General features: G+C 38.8%; 1 protein-coding gene across 1 annotated transcript in view; it reads right to left on the bottom strand.

Annotated features, from left to right (window-relative positions):
• Positions 1-4,917: 4,917 nt before the first annotated feature.
• CLUL1 (clusterin like 1) overlaps positions 4,918-21,592 on the bottom strand; it is a 31,327-nt gene continuing 14,652 nt past the window's right edge. Inside the window, exons 6-9 of the mRNA XM_069099738.1 lie at positions 18,124-18,261; positions 14,722-14,936; positions 12,683-12,867; positions 4,918-6,426 (exon numbers count right to left, since the gene is read on the bottom strand). Of these exons, the coding sequence (XP_068955839.1) occupies positions 12,688-12,867; positions 14,722-14,936; positions 18,124-18,261 (533 nt within the window). The 3' untranslated portion in view covers positions 4,918-6,426; positions 12,683-12,687. The remainder of the gene's footprint in view (positions 6,427-12,682; positions 12,868-14,721; positions 14,937-18,123; positions 18,262-21,592) is intronic.

Here is a 21,592-nt window from a genome sequence, read left to right on the forward strand (position 1 = left end):
TTCCCCTTCTTGTTATGTCAACAAATCCATTCCACTGTGTGTGATAGTAATGGCAATTAAAGATTCCCCTGTATTGGCTTGGTTTTCAAATTGATTGTGTTAAAACTCAGAGCTTGTTAATCCCACCTGTGGGATGGACTTGTTGATGTGAAAAGAAAGTCCTGAACTGGGAGGAGCTGGTGATTTTGGTAGATTTGGAGAGACAAGAGAGAGGCAGAAGAACTTTTTGGAAGCAGCACCTCATGGAGGCAGAGAGAGAGGACTGTTGAGTGCCACTTTGAATCGCCCTGGACTTTTGAGACCTTCCCCCCGGAGCTGCCAAGGACTGAGGAGACATGGCTGTTTTGCTGGTACTTTGTCTGTCTGTTTTGATGTTCTTTTGCCAGATTTGTGCACTGGTGAAAGACAGTCCTTTTGTTGAAGAAGTCCTGGAACCTGGCTGTTGGCTAAGAAGCCCTGAGACTGTCCTGCAGACAGAGAGTGAATACTGTCCACTGGTGAAGGACAGTGCTGTTGTTGCAGGGGTCTGGGAACCTTTCTGTTGGTTCAGAAGCCCTGAAGAAGGATTTTCTTGTTGTATGTTTACAGAAATCCTGGAAGAGGGTTTTGCTAATGTTTTCAGGAGTTCTAGGACTGTTCTGCAGACAGAGGATGAATTAATGAAGGGACTGGCAATGTATCTTGTGGCCTTGCTAAGCCTTGTCTCCCCAGGAACTAAGATTGCTGAGAACTTGCCTCCTGTCAAGATGAAGAAAAGACCTCCATTTGGGTATTAAGTGCTGTGCTTAAACTTGATGTAACTCTGGGGTAGATTCAATTGTGATCCAGGGGTGGGGAACTTTTCACCTTTTTGTGTTCTATGGTTGAACAAGTGAATGTACTTTACTTATGTTTGGAAACTAATCTCCATTTGAGAAGAGGGGCTTTGTGATGGACTAAATGAAGGTACAGCCTAGGGGTGGAGAAGTATTTAGAACAGGGACTTAGTAATTGATTGAATGATTGGAAGGTCCTGGGGTGGGGTAGTCCTTGGAGATTATTTAATCACACTTAGTAAATGCTGTATTTGGAATGATGTCATGTTTTGATCTTCTCTGTTCTGGGTTTGTCATTGAGTAAAATGGAGAGCACCTATGCTGGTATTCTGAACCTTGGGAAGTTGCCTTTCCTTGACATGACATTACACTGTGGGATTCACAAGTTCTGGGTTTTAATATTTGACACAATCATGAACTTGGAACAAGGTCCTAAGCACCTGTTTGATTGCAAATACAAGGTGCTAGGAAGATCTTCAAATTCCCATTATATTACACTCACCTACTCCCAGCAGATATTGGGATATTTTATATGGTTGTAATTGCAGACAAGAATCATGCCTATGATATTCCTGAATATGAGAAATGCTAGTAGTTTGGTTTCCACAGATTCTATAGGAACAATGGATGTTGTGAAGGACATACAGGAAGGTGTAAATAAGGATGAGGGGAGGAAGGTACCCTATCCAATCAAATAGCTGGAAGAAATCTGTAAGTTTACCCTGAAAGAGGCCTGAGCTAAGCTGGCTCAAACCAGCTGGGGGTCAAAGGATGGTCACCAACTTTTCATTAACACACATGCTTAACTAGCCTTATGCATAGTAACTGACACACCCCGAATAGAATTAGAACCTCATTATCCAATCATGGGATGCATGTAGCTCATGTTGGTGGGAGGAGGGAACATATATGTAATGGGCAGGTCAGAAAGACTGTAACCCAGAAGAGCTGGGACCAATCCCGGTTATGAAGGAAGGAAATTTGAATGGAAGCAGCACAAAAGGGCTTGCATTTGTCTGATTCTCTGTTGTCTTTTGAAGAGGCTACCCATTTATTCAGGAAAGAATAAATGTAAAATAAAGATAATGAAGACCTTCCTGGCTTTCCAACAAATACTGTTTATTCCTAGACTGAGCACATTTATAACACTGAAGTCTAACTTATTTGGCTATTCATTGAAATGCCCCTCAAATAAAATGATCAGAATATGTTAGTTGCCAAGTGATAATACTGACTGCTCTAAATTCCCAGTATTCTCCCTGCTGAATTGTCTGGAGGCGTAGGGTCATAGAGTTGAAAGGGAACTTTCAAGGTTGATCTGAATCCCCTCAGCAACCACTCTTGTTGTTTTTCAGTCATGTCCAACTCTTCATGACCCTATTTGGGGTTTTCTTGGAATGATTTGCCATTTCCTTCTCCAGCTGATTTTACAGATGAGAAACTGAGGCAAACAGGGTTAAGTGACTTGCTCAGGGTCATACAGCTATTATGAGGTTGGATTTAAACTCCTGTATTTCTGACTCCAAGCCTCCCATAAGGAGCAGGGGAATAGCTTTAAAACAGACGCTGAATGAGTAACAATTAGTTACTCTTAAGGATTTATGAGATCTTTATAGTTCAGTCAACAGCCAAAGGAGCTCATAGTTAACAATAACTTCCCAATTTAGCAATAACATTTTAAGTATCAGTATGCTGTAGAAGCTTTAGTGTGCTCTGCCATTTTGCATGTCATACATGTCTCTGTTCAGGAATCCCAAATTTCTTCCATCTGCAAAATTCTGAACTCCCATGTAAATTTCCGAGACTTACATTTTTGCTGTTTGGTAGAAGTTTTCTTGACTTCTGGGGGATCATCCCCTAGAAATTAGGAAGCATTTTCCCCTATCAGTCCCTGGTTCTACTACCTAACTTGATTAACAAAAATCAGAAAAATATTCTTTTATCCGGTGGGAAGTCTTTTTTTCAGAAAAACTGCTTTTTTCTTTTGGAGGGGGAAGGTAGGGCAATTGGGGTCAAGTGACTTGCCCAAGATCACAGGGCTAGCTTTGTGTTAAGTGTCTGATGCCGGATTTGAACTCCGGTCCTCCTGACTCCAGAGCTGGTGTTCTATTCACTGCCCCACCTAGCCATACCAATAAGCTACTTTCTAAAAAACACATCACTGAACAACAGTAAGACTAGGCAGGGAAAAGTTCTGTAAACATTCCTAAAGGCCTTTAGTTGAGGTCACTCATGTTCTTTTTCAGGTTGCATATTTGGTATTAAGTCAAAAGGAACACAAGTACATGGGAAATCTTCACAGATAATGGAAAGCTCAAGGTTTAAAAATCCACTTTGTTCTTTTTTGGCATAAGATTTTAATAGGGTGTTAGAAAAGAACTTGAACTTGTTTCAGTACATTCTGATCCATTTGGTCAGACCATCCCTCAAAAGGGAGTTGTCCCAGGTTTTGAAGGCCTGACATATTTAATCTGCCATAGTAAATTTCCCCCTGTTCAATATGGATATAAAATGTGTACAACCTTCCACACAGGACTGTTGTCAAGAAAGTGCACTAGAAACGTTAAAACGTTGTATAAATGAGTTGTTATGTTTAGCATTGAGTTCAGGTGATTTTGTGAATTTTCTGCCATCTCAGATTCTAATAATGTCTCTACGATGTAGGGTAACTGAGGGTTGGTTTTAATAAAGCTAACTTTGGGTTTTGCATACCTTTTACATCCTAGCTTCTCAAACTCAGTGTTCCCTGACCTGTGCCCAAACTATGGCATATACTGATTTCCCCCCACCTCACTGAAGTGCACTCTCTTCTCACTTTTACTTCATATCATTCCTAGCTTCCTTCAGAGCCCAAATCAGGTGTTCCCTCTTATGGGAAGCCTTTCCTGAGTCTCCCCACCCCCACAGCTGCTCCCCACAATCCCTCAAGTGCCCTCTTTCCAGCCCCATTACCTTCTATTATTTATGGGAAGCTTTTCCTGATTCCCATCCCCAACCCCACCCTCCAACCCATCATCTTGTATTTACTTCTCTGAGTTAATGCATCTCCCAGGTAAACTCCTTGGAGATTGGGAATTTTTCTTCCTTTGGTCTTTGTTTTCTCAAAATGTGTCCCAGTGCCTCGCTCCCGGTAGGTGCTTAAATAAATACATCTTGGAGTAGATTGGATGACATCTTTCTCAGCACAGGTATTTCAATGCCACCTGATTATAATTAGTTCAATCATGTTGGTGGATTACTGGCTGAGAAGCAAATCACTCTCAGAAATCGGTTTTTTCGTCTGTAAAACGCAGGAGCTGGACTTGAAGTCCTTCCAGCTCTAAATCAATGAGTGCACAATTATACCCATTTATTATTATATATAATTACATATTACACATAAATGGTTATTTCTTTTCTCTCCCCCTCATTCCTCAGAAAGCACTACTCTACAGATCAGGGCTTGATTGATCATTTTGTTGATTTTCCAGACTTAAGAAAGGGATGGAGAAAATGGTAATAACACAGATTAAACACTGGCCCTGGAGCCAGGACAACTTGAATTCAAATTCAGTCTCAGACACTTACTAGCTGTATAACCCTGTGCAAGTCACTTAACCACGATTACCTCCAAAAGACAAAAATAATGCAGATTAAACTTAAAAGTGTGTCCTGCACACATTCCCCCCCCCCCAGAGAATCACTTGTAAAACATTTACCAGCACACCCTTGATTCAGAGAAGAGGAATTCTTAAATCAGAGGGAGTATGTATATGTGTGTGTGTAAACAGCGAAGAAATAAATGTGTTCAATTACAAGGGCAGTTATAGACATCATGGACATTAAGATTACCTCAGAACTAGTTGTTTGGAAGAGTTAAATGCATTCCTAAGCACAGGTCAAAACTCAATATTTTGATATGCAGGTGAGGGCAAAAACTATGCACAAATAAGTTTTATATGGCCTTTTGTCCCCACTTGTTTCCAGCTTTATTTCAAAACAATTCTTCTTCCAGTTCCAATCAGAGAAGGTTTCTAGATCTCTGGTTTGGCTCTAAGTGATCAGATTTCCATCTTGATTTATTCCCACCTTGTCCTAAAAAACAGACAGAGGATGTGGTACAGATCATAGACTTTTAGGGCTAGAAGCAATCTTAAAAGATCATTTACTGGAATCCATCATTTCATAAAAGAGGAAATGGATGATCAGGGGAGGGGAAGCCAGAGACTCAACTTTTCATGATGTTAAGGTTATTAGATGAGGTTTTGAAATGGCCCTTTCCAGTGGCCTCTTCTAATTTATCAGGCCATAAGTGCCTAGAGAAAAGACTGAATCTCATCTAACCTTTGTATCTTCTTCAGAATGTATAAGAAATATTTACTGAATTTAATTCACATCAGATCTGTAACAAATGTTTTCCTTAATTAAATTGAATTGACTTACCCTTATTCTGCTAAATGCAGAACCAGGACTATATTCAAGCACTCAGTTTCCAGTAATCTTGCCATTGCATATCGAATATTAGATCCATCATGAAAGTACAAGTACCTCCCATGGAGTAATTTAATGCTGGAAAAACCTGGCTGAATGGGCCCTATACATTCGAGATGCAACATGGAAGAATAAGAGAACTATTCTTTATGCAAAAGATATATATATACTTAGAAAAATCAAGAGAATCTGTCTTTGCCATTTGCTTCCAGCATAATTTTTAAAAGACTTTATCTTCCATTAGGAATAATTTCTTCAATTTTCAGTGACTCCAAACAATTGAACTTTCTCTGCTCTGTGTCTCTGGTCCAAGAGAGTAAACTAATATAGTCATCAAAGAGTTATTTGGAAAAAGAATTCTGTGTATGAATTATTTCGTAAACCAAAAGAATCCTTTGTAATGCTAAGAGTCGCCTTTTTCCCTCGAAATACTGCTTCGACCTTGGGCTGGTCACTTTATCTCATGTATTTCAAGCTTATGATCAATAAGATTATAGACTGGATAAGCTCTAAAGCTTTCCCTCTCCATTGCTAAGGTTCTAGGATTCTTTTTGCTGATTTCACCAACGAAGAGCAGTTTAACAAAGAGCTTGTGTTTACCTTCGTGAGATGTTGCAAGTATAGTCCAAGAAGAATGACTAAATGTCAACCAAAAGTAGTGTGTTTTTCATTAAAATATTTATTGTCATGTTAAAAGAAAATACTACAGTGTCAATTATAATTTGTAAATTATAAAGTTAATGCATATTATAAATTATAAAGTCAATGCATATTGTAAATGTAAAGCTGAATAGAAGGAAACCCTCCTTTCTTATTTAGAAAACGTATTAGCAAAGCAGACATTTCAGGGACTAAATCTTCATTTGTTTGGTATTTAAACAAAAACCACAAAATAGAGAGCATCTATATAATTGCTTTACCTTAAAAAAAAAGCTTAGAGCATGTTTTGAATGGCTATTAAATTATAATAGAAAATTATTCAATTCTCAGTGCTTCGTGGCATTCAAAACCAATATTTTACCTTCATAAAGCTACATATTTTAGTATGTTCATCACATTGTTCTTGTCTATTTCCCAATGCTGAGACTTGAGGTGGAGGGTAGACTAGATCTTAGTTGTTAGATGTATCAGACCATCTCATCTTAAAAAAAAAAAAGGCAATAATAATATTCATCGTTGCAGAACACATCACAAATCAAAACAGCGTATATTTGTTATCTGTATTGCTCTAGTTAGAATAGGATAGAAAGGATAAATGTCCTTGTCAAGTTACAAATAGTCCTACAGTGTTTAGCTTCATTTGACTCAGGTGAGATCTTTTACCCCTTTGAGGAAAGTATGAGAAATAGTTATAAGATAGCAGTATGAGAACAGAGGCTTCTGGTGATAGTTTTTTTATCTTTACAGCCCAGGGTATAAGAAAATAGCATAAGTATATTTAGTTCTTGAAAAATAAACAATTAAATATTATTAGCCAATAAATAAGCACCAAATTAACGTGTAAAATTCTATTTATTCCTATTTGATTAGATGCTCACTGCTCCCTGAGGTTTTCCTAGATCATAGATGAAACTTTCTCTCCAATGGAAAAGCCAGATAGCTTCTTGGTGCTTTCCTTGCTCACAACTGATGAATAATAAACATTTATTATTTATGGTAATAATGGATGCATATCTATTAAACGAGCACTTAATAGATAGGCACTTAGTAGCACTTAATGTTCTAGGTATTATAAATGATAATATCATAGAAGCATAGATTTAGAAAGGAAAAGGGCAACAGAAGCCCTCGATTCCAATCTATACATTATATAGATGAGGAAACTGAGTTTCTGTGTTCTGGGACTTTCCCAGGATCATGCAGCTACTTAGCGTGTGAGATGGGATTTGAACACAGGTTTTTCTGTTTCCTAAGTGCCCTATCCATAAAGTGGTATGTGGATGAGAGATAGACAAATAAAGCATTTCTTAAATGCTTAGTAGGGGCCAGGCCCTGTGCTTAGGATACAAAATCCAGAAAACAAGATGGTTTTTACTCTCAATAAACTTACATTCTAAAAAAAGAGACACTTAAAAATTAGAGAAAACAGAATTCTCCTAGTAAGTCAAGCACTTTTCCCCCTTGATTTAGGGATAGTGAGATTGAATGGAACTTTAAAATGGCCCGTTGTTCCTTGTGAAAATTAAATTTCATTTGGAGCAACCTGCTCACCTTGTAGTTTACATCACCTAAGAGGGAGGTAATATGATATAGTAGAAAGAAAAATGAATCTGGAGCCTGGAGAACCTGACTTCAGTTACTTGTGTCACCTTGAGTAAGTCACAATCTTTCTGGTCCTCAGTTTCCTGCTCTATAAAATAAGGGAGTTGGACACTTTCATGGTACTTAGAGCACATGATAACATATGCAGCATGTAAGGGGTGTGTGTGTGTGAGAATTAATCAAATCCTCCCACCTCATTTAATGGCTTATAGTAATTGATGGGAGTTTATTAGGTTTCTGAGAGAGCTCACTGACACAATACATTCCAATCTGAAGTTTCTGAATAGCCCCTCCCAAAGAGGCCCAGTGCTGGATTCTACATTGCTGGCTGGCACTCTGAGTTGGACTACCTGGGAAATTTTAGGTAGGAAACAGCTCTCAGATTTCCATGATTTCCCACTATTGTTGTAGAGCCATTTCCTCTTTAAAACTGAAAGACAGGAAGGGATTCTGTGAAGCCTTCCTAGTAGGATCCAGTCCCTGGCTGCCACAACTCCCTCTTTTAATCAAGACAATAGGGAAGGAGAAAGAATCATTTATTAAACACCTATTTTTTTTTTTGTCATTTGGTAAAGCCCTTAGCATAGTGCCCAGTACATAGTAGGCATCTGTGGGGGTTTCCCCCAAGGCCCTGTCGTGGACCCTCCTTTTTTTTTGAGTACCTCACTTGGTGACCTGATCATGATTTCATCAGCTCTCATGATTTCACAATCATCTCCATGTACATGATTCCCAGATGTATATACCTGGCCCTAGTCTCCTTCCTGAGTGCCATTATCACCTGACTTTAGGACATCTTGCACTGGATGTTATGTAGGCGTTTCAAATTCATCAAGTCATGTCTGTTAAACAGAACTCATTATCTGTTCCCTCAAAGCCTACTACCCCTCTTCCAAGCTTCCCTCATATTGTTGAGAGTAGCATAACTCTCCCAGACATTGAAGTATATGCCCTTTCAATCGTTCTTCTTCGACTACTCACTTTCCCTTCCCCTATATGCCCAAGCAAATCTTGTTTCTACCTTCAAAACATCTCTCCTGTTATGTCCCTTTCTCTCCACTCACACAACCACCACCGTAGTTTAGGGCCTCATCACATAACCTGTGGACCTACTATGTACCAGATCTCCTACGTACCAGACACTTTGCTAAGTGCTTCTCCACGTCTTCATTCCAATCCATCTGCCACATAGCTACCAAACTGAGGGCAGATGTGACCATGCTTTGTCCTGCTACTCAATAATCGCCCGTGTTTCACCCTAGGGAAGCCTCTTATAGAATCAAACATAAGTTCCTTTGTTTAGCATCTAAAATTCTTCACATCTAGAGCCTTTTGGGAATTAAATTCTGGTTCATGGTAAGGGCCTACCTTGTGCCAAGCTGCGTTGCTAAGTTCTAGGAATAAAGACAGAAGTGAAACTGTTCCTGCCCGGAGGAGCTTACATTCACTGATGAGAGCTCACAGGACTTTGTTGTGATTGTTTTTCTTTTTTTTTTTTTTTTCCAGTTTTGTAACATTTGTCCCTTCCATTCGCCTATGATGTGGTCATACTGGTCTACTTGCCATTCCTCAAACACCATGTACTAAGTCCTGTCTCAGGACCATGGCACTGACTGTCCTCCATGCATGGAAATGCTCTCTCTCCTCACTGGAGTCCTTGTGTTCCTTCAAGACTCAGCTCCCAAACCACTATCTGAAGGAGGCCTTTCCTGCTCCTCCCAGAAGCTAGTGCCTTGATTTTTAAGGTGGCTTCCTTCCAGGATATAATCTTACAGGATTTCCCCCATTAGTTTGTAAACTCCTTGAGGGCAAGGATTGTTTTTGCTTTCTCTTTGTATTCTCAGGGTTTAGAACTTTCTCAGCAGGTGTAGGCTCTTAATAAATGCTTATTGATTAATTAAAGCTGTTATGCTTGTTAATAAATAGTTATTTAATGCTTCAGAAACTCCTTCCCCTGAGACAGATCACAACCTCAATTTTAGGGGAATTGCTTGACTCTGAGAGGTTAAACTACTTGTCTCTGGTCACATAGCTACTGTCAAAAGGAGAGGACAAGGGAGGAATCTTTAGAGGGGAGGGCGAGGGAATAGGTAAAAAGGGGGTATAGTAGGGTGTTTAGATTTATGGGAATGGGAGGATAGGGGAGGGATCCTTGGAGAGTGGGTAGGCAGGTCATAGGAGGGCAAGGTAATAGGTAAGAGTAAAGTAGAGGAAGCAGGAGGGATAGGAACAAGAGATATGCACACACATGAAAACAAAGATCAGGAGTAGAATGGATTTTGGAATATATATGGCTATACATGTATGTATATATGTATATGTATATATCTATAGCTATGGAGAAATATATCTAAACTTTATTGTAGCCATCTGGGAGGTGAGGGAGGAAGGGAAAAAAAGAACAAAGTAAGAAAGTGCACAGCAGAGAACAAAAGAAAACTCACAAGGAAGCAAAGAAAAGATGGGCAATTCTCAAAACAATGAGTATTATTTAACATAACAGGCTTTCTTGAAACGAAAATTTCTCATTACATATTTTGAACCCTCTCTTACGTACTGCTATGCACACAACATGCTTTTTTTCTTTCTAACTTTGTATTTCAATTCCAATATTTAAGTTTATGATATGTTTTTGTTTCTTTTCTCTATTCTGTATTTGTGTTCTGGCATTTAAGTTTAAAATTAAATTTTGAAAAAATTAAAAGGAGGCCTTAAACCTAGGTCTTTTTGACAGCTGAAAGTTTCTGAGGGACCAATATGATTTGTTCTTGTCTTTGTATCTCTGGGACCTAGCACCTCGGAAGCCTCGAATAAATGTTCGTTGAATGGAAATGGCTCAATCCCTAAATGTATCAACTGTAGTTTCTTTTGAGCTGTGGGGAGATAAGAAGGCTTCCTTACGTCTTTGAAAGGTATCAGGATGTGAGGGAGATCATTAGACTGAGGAAGGTACAATAGCCTTTATTGAGGGACTCAGTAAGCCAAGCCACAAAAAAAGCGGCAACCATGAGGAGTCTTGGCTTGGAGGGGAGGATGTCTGGGTCCAGAAGGTGGAGAGCCTGCTTCAGGGAAGTCCCAGTCTTATGTCTATTTGCTAGCCAGGTCTGACCCTGGCACTTAAAGGTTACAGAGGGTGTAGTTTGTGTGGTTAAGTTGACCTTGGCAGTGGGAACTCTACCTTATTAGTCTTGCTTCTCTCTGGATGATAGAGTAGGCACTGAGTGATTAGGAAGTCCCTGGCTGTGGCATGTTCTGGGGGCCTTCTCCTGACCCACATTGTAAAGGACAGTTTAACAAATAGCTCTCATTTGTATTTAATTGGAAACAAGGGCCAACAAAAATTTCTCAGTGTCACTAAAATGACAAAATACACTGAAAAGCATAGGTATAGACTACCCCAAAACGGCATATGTAGCATAACGTAGCATTGAAGACAGCCCATGAAATATGGTGCCTCAGTAAGAAGACAAATCACAAAGAAATAAGAGCCTTTAGGATGGAAGTTACTGAAATTCTCTTCTAACAATCACAAAAAAACATTTAGACTCTGGTCATCACTGTTATAAACTAGGCCTGGTGGTCTAGAGACCTCCATGACAGTCTCCCCTTAAGGGAGGCTGTAACCTAAAGAATGTAGTCATGGAAAAATAGTGGCAATAATATTTTTTAAAGTTAAACTGTATATTCCAAAATAATATTTTTCTAACAGTGTGATTTTCTCCATATAGCTATGTACTTCCCCAAACCCCCAAATCTTGTATGCCCCAAACCTTAAACGTGGCCAGCTCCAGGTAGATAACAAAATCAGGGTTTAAGTATCCCACTTTTAGAATGGCACCTTGGAGCATGCCTTTCTAGCTGAATGGACCCATGTCTCTGTGCTCCCCAACACAGCACTGTCCTTATGTGAGTTATTCTCCATGTTAGTATCAGGATTCCCACCCCAAGACCACCACTCCTTTTACTTCTCTCTTTTCTTACTGTTAGTAGACACCCTGATTTCCAGAGCTAAGACCCAGCAGGCAAGCTGTACCCTGAGCTTGGCATAACAATCCTTTGCACTCACCCTCTGGATGAACACTGCTGTGGCTAAATCATAGGATTGGCTCAAGCCGGTCTCAGGTAGTCTCTGAGCTTGGGCAAGCACCTGCTCGAACCTCATTCTGGTCATGAAGCCCTGCTATGATTAGAATTTTTCCACTAGGAAACTTGTCTCATTGTTGCTGTCATTTCCTCATTGCAATCTCTACACCTCACCGCCTCCCTTTTTGCCTGTCCATGACTGTATCAAGGCTCAGTCTTTCTGCTTTGGGTCTGCTTGGTCCTAGGGCAGACCCCGGCACTTTGGTTTTATTTTATTTTATTTTTCAGAGTTTAACAGTTGGTGTATAACCACTGTGGCTCTTTGGTCATTTGTTTTTAGAGTTGGAGATTAGCGTATGTGACCAAGTTGTATATTGGGTCTCCTTCAACCTTTCTTCTTCCCTTGCTTGCCCATTACTACCAATAAAGCTTTGCATTGAAATGACTCCCAGTGTTTTCCATATTATTTTCAGCATCATAACTCATTAAGGGGTTGTTTTCCCCAACATCTCTGGCTGGCCCACAGGCCTTCCTTTAAACATAAACCAGGTATTGGTCAAGGACTTAACCTATTGGTAACCACACTTTTGCTGAGGAAGCTTGGTGCTATGAGCCTAGTCATAGAAAGCATGTTGTCCCAGAATGAATTCATTTATACCAGATTGGTTACAAACCAATCACATGTTCAATTTAATTTATTAAAGAAATGAAATATGCTTACATTTACTTGAAGATTCATTGTATTACCAAAGCAGAGAATTGTCATATCTAACTCTAATTGGGACATACATTTATTTAAAAGAGGATTTTGTATCTAACAGTAAGAAATGCAGTCCTTTCACTTTAGTTGATGAAATCATCCTTAGATGGTATCGCATTTTGTTTTAATTTGTGGGAACTGAGATGATGTGAATCCTTTACCTGATTGGGACTATTTATGCTTAAATTGTAAAATGCAGAATACGTTGTATACTTGTGTGGTCTATTTCCCTTACTTCTCTATAGATAAACACATTTCAAGAAAATACACTCAATAAGGCTGAATTGCTTACCAGGCTCAAAAATGTTGCTTGTAATACTGTAAAGCTTTCCCAACCACATATTCAATGAAGTTGGAGTTGTCCATGTTGACATCCTGGGGAACTATGATGGTGAACGTAGGTGACGTTAGGATGCTCACTTCAAGCAGAGTGTCATTTGGATTAATAGACCTTTCTTCACCAGTTCTGGGAGCTACCTGGAGAAAATGTTTTTACAATAAAAATCGCTAAAGTTTTATATATATTTAAGGCTTAGTTAAATTACCAATTTTATGTCTCAGTTTTAAAAGCCACTTTTGCTAGAGAAGATCAATATTTCAAATCAATCAAGCATTAATTATTGATCAGAAAATTCAACTGATGCAAAATATTGAAGTAAAAAATTCCATTCAACTATCTCTACTTTCTTTGCTTTGTGGCTTAAAAAAAAAAGCACTGTGTCAGCCTTCTAGGTTTTCTTAAATTCTAGACCTTCTGGTGTTAAGGGGCTACTTAGATGCCATGCACTGCTAAGCACTGAGGATACAAAGACATAAGTAAAACTGTCCCTGACTTCAAAGAGCTTACATTCTTTGATGATTTGTTGTTTATTTTTTTCTGCAGTATTTTTGTTCAGGAAGTACAACTATTAATAAAGCACAGCAATGATTTTCAGTGAATTCACAAACACATACATACATACATACATACATAGATTATATGCTATACCATATGTTATATGTGTGCTATTTTGTTTTGTTCAGTTGTGTCTGAGTTTGTGACCCCATTTGGGGTTTTCTTGGCAAAGATACTGCAACAATTTGCCATTTTATTCTGCAGCTCATTTTACAGATGAGGAAACAGAGGGAAACAGGGTTAAGTAACTCGCCCGGGGTCACATAGCTAGTAAGGGTCTTACATTTGTCAAGCAAAAGACTAGACCAAATGAAACTCTCAGTATTCTGCTGATCCCATTTACAAAAAATGCTTATTTTGCCTATTGGTATTTGTATGTCTTTCCAGATAAAGTCTATTGAGTTGGCACCTGCAAGTATGGAGCTATATATGTATGTAATGAAATTACAACTTTTTTTAGTATAACAATCAAGGAAGAACCAAAAACAAACATACTAATTACCGCCCCCCCAAACCAAACCCACAACCTTTAATGAGACCTAACATTTATGTGCTTTTTCAAAGCAAAGATACATAATCTCACTGAACCCTCAAAAAACCCTATTGGTAGGTGCCTTTTTATGGAGCTGGCACTGAGACGGGGAGGTTATGTTGTATACCCACATAGCTGGTCAAGTGTCTGAGGCAGGATCTGAACACACACTTTATTTACTAACTCCAAGTTCAGTGCTTTCTCCACTATACCATTCTATATCTTTCATGTAAAGATAAATATATCCATTTGCCTAATTCTTAAAACAAGGGGGAAGAAGGGTATTTTACCTATTTATGTCCATTGTACCAGGCTTTGATAAGGCTGATGATAACTCATCTATTATCCTAAAAGGTTATAGGTAAGAATGGTTTCATATGTATATAGCATTTCACAGTTTGGGAAGTATTTTTCTTTTTTTTATACTATTTTTTTCCAATAACATGTAAAGACAATTTTTAATAAGTTAAATTTAATAAGTTCTAATTGAGTTCTACATTTTTTCTCCCTCCCTCTTTCCCCTGCGTCTCCCTGAGATGTTAAGCAATTTGATATAGGTCATATATGTGCAATCATATAAAACATATTTCCACATTAGTTATGTTGTGAAAGAAAAAACAAAACAAAAGGAAAAAACTATGAAAAAAATAAAGAAAGTAAAAATAATATGCTGTGATCTACATTCAGACTCCATCAGTTCTTTCTCTGGATGTGGATAACCTTTTGGAAGCATGTTTCACAAACATTATTTAATTTTTTTAAAGATCCCATGTTTTTGAAAAACCCCAAATTGCACGAAATCAAATGTCCCTTACTGGGTGCAAGCACAGTGGCAATATATACATATAATCTACTTGTCATTTCTTGGGAGGGGAATGAATTCTCTTTGTAGTTGAGGCATCACCTTTATAATGTTGAAGATATTTTCTGATCCTCTGGTCCAGTGAGAGAGTTCGGTCACCCATCCAAACTTCTCCCTCATCTTCCCCATCATGGATATCATATCTTCCATGTGATGCTGGGTCATCTGGAAAATCTGAGTATATTGCTGCTCAGAAATGTTAACCAGTTTAAAGGCTTCATCAAACTTCATGTGCAACTCAGGGACATCAGGGCAGTCTGAGGAAGAAGGAAAACTTGACTGGAAAATATCCCTGTATAGTCAAATTATCCCTTCTCTTTTTTTTTTTTGTTGGAGGGGAGAGTACAGGGCAATTGGGGTTAAGTGACTTGCCCAAGGTCACACGGCTAGTAAGTATGTCAAGTGTCTGAGGCCGGGTTTGAACTCAGGTCCTCCTGACTCCAGGGCCGGTGCTCTATTCACTGCAGCACCTACCTGCTCCCAAATTCTCCCTTTTCTTGACCATTAAGATCCCATGTACTTCTATAGTTGATCCAGTTGAAGGGCACCCTGGAGTCTGAGGCCTCCCCATTCCATATTACTGGGCAAAGACCACAATTAGTCAAAGAACCTCTTTATTTTTGTGATGGGCATTATTACAGCCAGGGGGAGCTCTACTGTATGAAATACCAACTCCCATCCAATAGTGTGTCACCTATGAAGACTTATTTTCTCTGGTTGTCTGAAGTATAGGTGAACCTATCCTCAATCAGACTATCCTCTTTAATCTGCAGTCATTTTTAGGCATAGTCCAGATGGAATAATCCAACTCAATAACCATCGATTAAGCAAGTAGCATCTTCAAGAGTACTGTCCTAGGCATTGGTAGAAATACCAAGATGAATGAAAAGTGCTTCATACGGTAAAAAGAAAAAAAAACTTTAGATTTGGAAAGGACCTCAGTCTCTAAAGGATTCCCACTATCGCATACCTAGCATGTATAAAAGAGGTTTGATTTCTTTTTCTTTGTTTTTTTTTTTTTTTTGGAGGGGGAAGGAAGGGCAATTGGGACTAAGTGACTTGCCCAAGGTCCCACAGATAGTAAGTATTAAGTGTCTGAGGTCAAACTTGAACTTAGGTCCTCCTGACTCCAGGGCAGGTGCTCTATTCACTATGCCACCTAACGTCCCCAAGAGGTTTTATTTCTTATGTTTTGTTTGACCCAGAGATCTGATACCAGACAGGCATGTACCCCAAAGATATCACAAACAAAAGGAAAAGTCTCATATTCACCACAATATTCATAGCAGCACTTTTGCAGTAGCAAAGAAGTGGGAACAATGCAGGTATACATTGATTGGGAAATAGCTTCACAAATTGGGGTACATTAGTGGAATGTTACTGCCCTGTAAAATATAACAAATATGAAACATTCAGAGAAAGATTTCTATGTATAGATTTATATGAACTGATCCGGTCTCCTGGCAAAGACAAATCCTTCTACAGGCACTTTAATCCCATTTCATTCTGTCCTTTCCAGGAGATTGCCCCCTCTCTCATCCCTACTTACTCAGTAATCTTTAGTCTTTCCCTATATACTGTCTGCTTCTCTGCTGCCTACAAATGCATCCATGTCTCTCCCACATTGAAAATTTTGAAATTCTTCACTTGATCTGACCATCACTAATAGCTATTGTCCTATATCTCTCTTCCCTTTTTGTGGCTAAACTCAGAAAGCCATCTATAATTAGTGCATCTACTTTCTTTCCTTTCATTCTCTTCCTAAACCCATGTAGTCTGGCTTACTCCAAATGTACACATTATGAGTCACGTCTCCTTATGAGTCCTGCTCTCTTGATACCATATTCCCTTACAAACACTTGAGTCAACAAAACATTTAACAAAAGACAGGTTTATTACAGGTAGGGCTAACAAGGGCGGGGAAAAATCAATAGAAACAGTCTCCTGATGACAGATCCCTCTTATCCACAAGTTTCTAGACTTCCCTGCCAAGAACTCAGTTTAGCATTTTGTCACAGTGAACTTGGGGTCTCAGTGAAGGAGCAGCACCTTTTTGAATACTTGCCTTTTTCCTCTGTTGCTACTATGGCACTGGGTACTCCAAACCCTTCTCTGTAGTGTCATCACTTTCAATGGGCAGGTTCCCATACTTTTCAAGTTGTATAACCACAGTCCCTGCCCTTCTCAGTCCTTTTATACCTCTGGTAGACTAACAGTATGGTCACTGCCCCAAGCTGACTCTATACGTGTCTGCCATCCTCCTCTCTTCCATTGATACACAGAACATGGAACAAGCCATTTGATAAAGGAAAAACCAGTCCCTGCTCAGAACACGAGTACAGTGGGCCCCTCCCTGTCCCACACAAGGATTGCTTCACTAAGCCTCTCAGCTCCCTTCAAAGCCACCTGAACCAACAGTGCAATTACTTTAAAATTATGCGACTAAATAAATGTTATCATTACATTAAATGAACTAAAATTTGCAGTTCTCTCTTCACATGATCCTCCAAGTCATATTTCCCCAAGTGTATAAGTGGGTATTTCTGGAAGCTAAAAGAATTCTTGAAGGCCAGAAGTAACATAGTATTTCAACAGATCGAAAGAATTACAGCATCATCCCCACCATGCCTTATTCCACTTGGACAATTTATCCAAAGGAAGGAATTGCTTTATTTATTTTTCAATTACATTATAATTTTATTTATTATTAAACACTATTCTTTTTTTTTTTAATTTTAAGCAATCGGGGTTAAATAACTTGCTCAAGGTTACACGGCCAGGTGTTTCTGGGTGGGTGCTAAGTGTCTGAGCCCGGGATTCGATCTCCAGGTCTTCTCAACACGGGAGCCGGTGCTCTTACTTGCTGTGCTACCTGGCCGCCCCTAAACACTATTCTTAATGGATTATTTCTTTTTTCTTAGTAAGCAGTACTAACTTACCCTAATTAGCAGACATAATTAGTGTTCTTTTCTGTTGGTGACATTATCCTGTATTTAGTCTTTCATCATGAACTATGAGAAATCAAAGACAATGGAAAGGCAAACCAAAATAATTGGCAGTAACAGTCTTTGAAATCTAGATTAAGCATACCCCAAATGGTAAAATGTGGAAATATATGGAAAGGAAAACAATTTGTGAATTAAAAATAAAACAAAGCTGTAAAGCAAGTCTTTGGACCTCGGAAAAGGGCACATTTCTTAGATACTTACCATACTGTATTTTGCATTAGAATAGTCTATGTATATATTTTATCTCCCTTAGGAGATTAGAAGCTAGTTGAGGGGAAAGACTACTCTTACTCACCTGTACGCCTCTCCCACCCAGGCTAGCCTGGTGCCCAGTATAACGAAGATGCTTTAAAAACGATAACAACAACAAAACCCAAGCCCAAAACCTGCTTATTAAATCATTGTGCATTGAAACGACAAGAAATCATTAACTTACCTTGCAAGAGGTTTTCTTGGCATTTTTGGCATCTTTCATGAAATTCAGAACATCCAGACAAATTCTGGCTAAGTTCTTTACATGGTACTCGGTCATGTCCAGGAAAGATCTTGGAAAACATGCCTCCTTTGTCCGTCTCTGGGGGAAAAGAGAAACTATTGATACAAGAATTTCACTTCAGTTTTAGTTCCAGTGAATACAAATGTGATTTTTAAAAAAGATTTATACATTCAATAAGAAAAAAATGTATTTTATTCAAAGGATATGAGTAGACACCAAAGACTGAGAGAATACATAAAGCATAGATATACGTGTGTATATATATACATGTATACACTTGCATACAATATAATACTATCATATGCTCATATATGCAACACATAAATACACACAATACCTCTGCATACAAAGTGATGAACATGCATTGTGTACATGTATACATGTGCATACATATGCACACATGTTTGTGTATATATGTGGTGATGAGTGCATATATGTGAGAGAGAAAAGAGTGAGAAAGCAAGTATTTCTGAAAGTAATTTAAAGCTATGTCAACTGTTGAATGCAAAAGGGAGATCAAATTAAAAAGTGAACAATAAACTACAAAAGTCAAGTCCTACAACATATTAGAGTATTTAAGTATATTATAAATTTGGACATGTAATGGAATACTCATTTTTAGATCAGGGACATAATTTTCCTAGAATGTTTCATGGATACACCAGTCATGTCCACAAGGTGCTTATTAACTATTTTAATTATTTTACACTCTGCCCCTTGGGCATAATTCGTGACTGGTGGAGGGAATGGCTTCTTGATGTCAGCCTGTGTGATAGGTGGAGTTGGTAGGGGAATGTTGGAGAGGAAAGAGACATTATTTATTCCAATTTCAAGAAAGAGACACATGGTTCCAGACACTCTTTGGAGAAAAACATGTGGAGAGAAGATAAAAGACTTTGGGCAGCAGCAGACAAAGAAAGGAGCCAGAACCTCAATGTATCTCTAAATCTCAGCTTGCCTCCATAGAGACTTTTGGGAAATTCCCCTCAGGTGAAATGGGGCGGGGAGAAGCTTTTCTCCTTCTTGGTTAAATGAGATCTCAGCAAGCTCCCATAATCAACTATCTCCTTTCCTGTGTATTTTCTGGTATATTCCAATCTAACTTCTCTGATTTCTGTTATGTGCTTGAACGAATGATTTTGCTCACAATTCAGTATCTGTGATGGTCTTTTGTATAGCTAGCATTTACAGGTCTATGGGTATAAGCTTAGGGTTACCCCTTCTTCTTTAAGGGGAGGTGCCCAGAAAAGTGACTTGAACTTAAAAACAATTCCTTAGACAAGTAATATTTAGGGGGACAGATGGATATAATTCTAGTTCAGTACCCCCTCCAACTTCGTGGTCCCTTCTCCTATTCCAGGAAAAATAAAATTCCCTTGGAGAAGGTGGGCGATTTCAGACATATATATCCATCCATACTTCACCATGATCTGCATTTAGACTACCTATTTGGGCATACACATAACCCACATGGGCAACATATGCCCTATGCTGATATTAAGGTTAGGGATTAAATTTGTGCTTTTATTTACATAGGGAACTCTGAGTTGAGGGAACTCATTCTAAGGATGCTGGTTGATACCTTCTCTAAAAATATTAATACAATAGCAATAATAATAGCTAACATTTATATAGTGCCTATTATGTGCCAGACACCATGCTAAGTAATTTGTATATATTATCTGACTCAATCTTTATGACAACCTTGGGAAGTAAATGAGGTATAAGTGAGGAAACTGAGGCAGAAGTAGAATGACTTGCCCAGGGTCACAGAGCCAATATGTGTCAGAAGTGGGATTTTAATTCAGACTGTCCTGGTTTCAAGGCTGCCTCTCTAATAACTATTATCCAGTCATCATCATCATTCTTCTCCATGCTTGGAACATACTCTCCTCACTTCTGCCTCAGTCCCTTTCTTCCTTCAAGATGTAGCTCAAATGCCATCTTTTCTTTCTTTCTTTTTTTTTTTTTTTTTGCTTTTTGGAGGGCAGGGCAATTGGGGTTAAGTGACTTGCCCAAGGTCACATGGCTAGTAAGTTTTAAGTGTCTGAGGCCAGATTTGAGCTCAGGTCTTCCTGGTTCCAGGGCCAGTGCTCTATTCACTGTGCCACCTAGCTACCCCAACTGCCATCTTTTCTATGAAGCATTTCTCGATCTCTTAACTATCAGTATCCTCTCTCCCAAACTACTTTGCATTTATTTTTTTTGCATTTATTTTGTATTTTATAAATATTTTGTATTTGTGTTTTTTTTTTACATATCCTGTACATACTTATATAAGCTCTTGTCATCTCCTCCATTAGACTATAAGCTCTTTCTGAATAGGGATTGTTTCATTCATTGTGTTCTTATCCTCAGTACCTAACACAGTAGCTGGCATAGGTAGGCTCTTAATAAATACCTGTTTACTGATTGATAACAAAGATGGTATCTTTAATAATCTTTTCTAGCATCTTTTCTCTCCTTGTCCCAGTGAACCGTATTAGCCATCAGACACTACAGTTGGATTGCCATTACAAATAAAGGCTGGCAAAGTCTCATAATACCAGGCTATTTAGGTAGATTTCCCAAGGGCAGTAGACTAATATGTCTTGCTTTCTTTCACCATTGGAAAAGTGCCAGTAAATCCCATACCCATAAACAAGTGTCTGTTTGCTCTCTGAGCTAGCCTTAGTGCTCTTGGCATCTGGTTTGCAGCAACCTTCCAAATAACTCCATACAGTTATTTTACTTCCCTTGGGAGAATAAGATCTATGGTGAGGGATGAGGGTGCCATTTAGTGATCTACATACTTTCTGGTTAGGATCACCTGCATGTCAAAAGGTTGAGAGGAGCTTAGACTAATAGGAGTTTTTCCCCTTAAATTTTCCCTGAACGTTGAAGTTTCAGTCCATTTAGGGGAAGGAAAAAGTGGAGGGCAGGGTCTTCAATGGATGTGGTGAATTGGAAGAGAGCCACGGAAAGCTGAGAAGGCAGATATTAAAAATTTTCCTCGTTTCAGAGGATTAGAATATACAAAGTTGTCCTGCACTAGGAATAATGATGGTGTAAATCAGAAACGAGGAAAGAATACTAGCTTGTATCTAGAAATCTACCTATGTGATGTTAAGCAAATATTTTAATTTTTCTGGGTCTCAGCTTTCTTTTCTGTGAAGTGAAGGTACTATATTAAAGAATCTCTGACATTCCCTTCTAGCCCCAAGTCTATGATCCTATCACCTGGATTTAATTTCCCCCCTCCCCCCAGCATTTACTAGCTCTGTGTGACTTTGATCAGATTACTTCTCACTGGGGAGACTCAGTTTTCTTTCTTTCTTTCTCTCTCCCTTCCTTCTTTTCTTTGTCTCTTTCGTCCTTTCCTTCTTCTCCCCCTCTCTCCCTCCCTCCCTCCTTCCTTCCTTCCTTCCTT

This window comes from Petaurus breviceps, unplaced genomic scaffold, assembly GCF_028583685.1.
Source record: "Petaurus breviceps papuanus isolate PSGF00001 unplaced genomic scaffold, PetGlider_PUasm1.0 38, whole genome shotgun sequence".
Classification (NCBI taxonomy): Eukaryota; Metazoa; Chordata; class Mammalia; order Diprotodontia; family Petauridae; genus Petaurus; species Petaurus breviceps.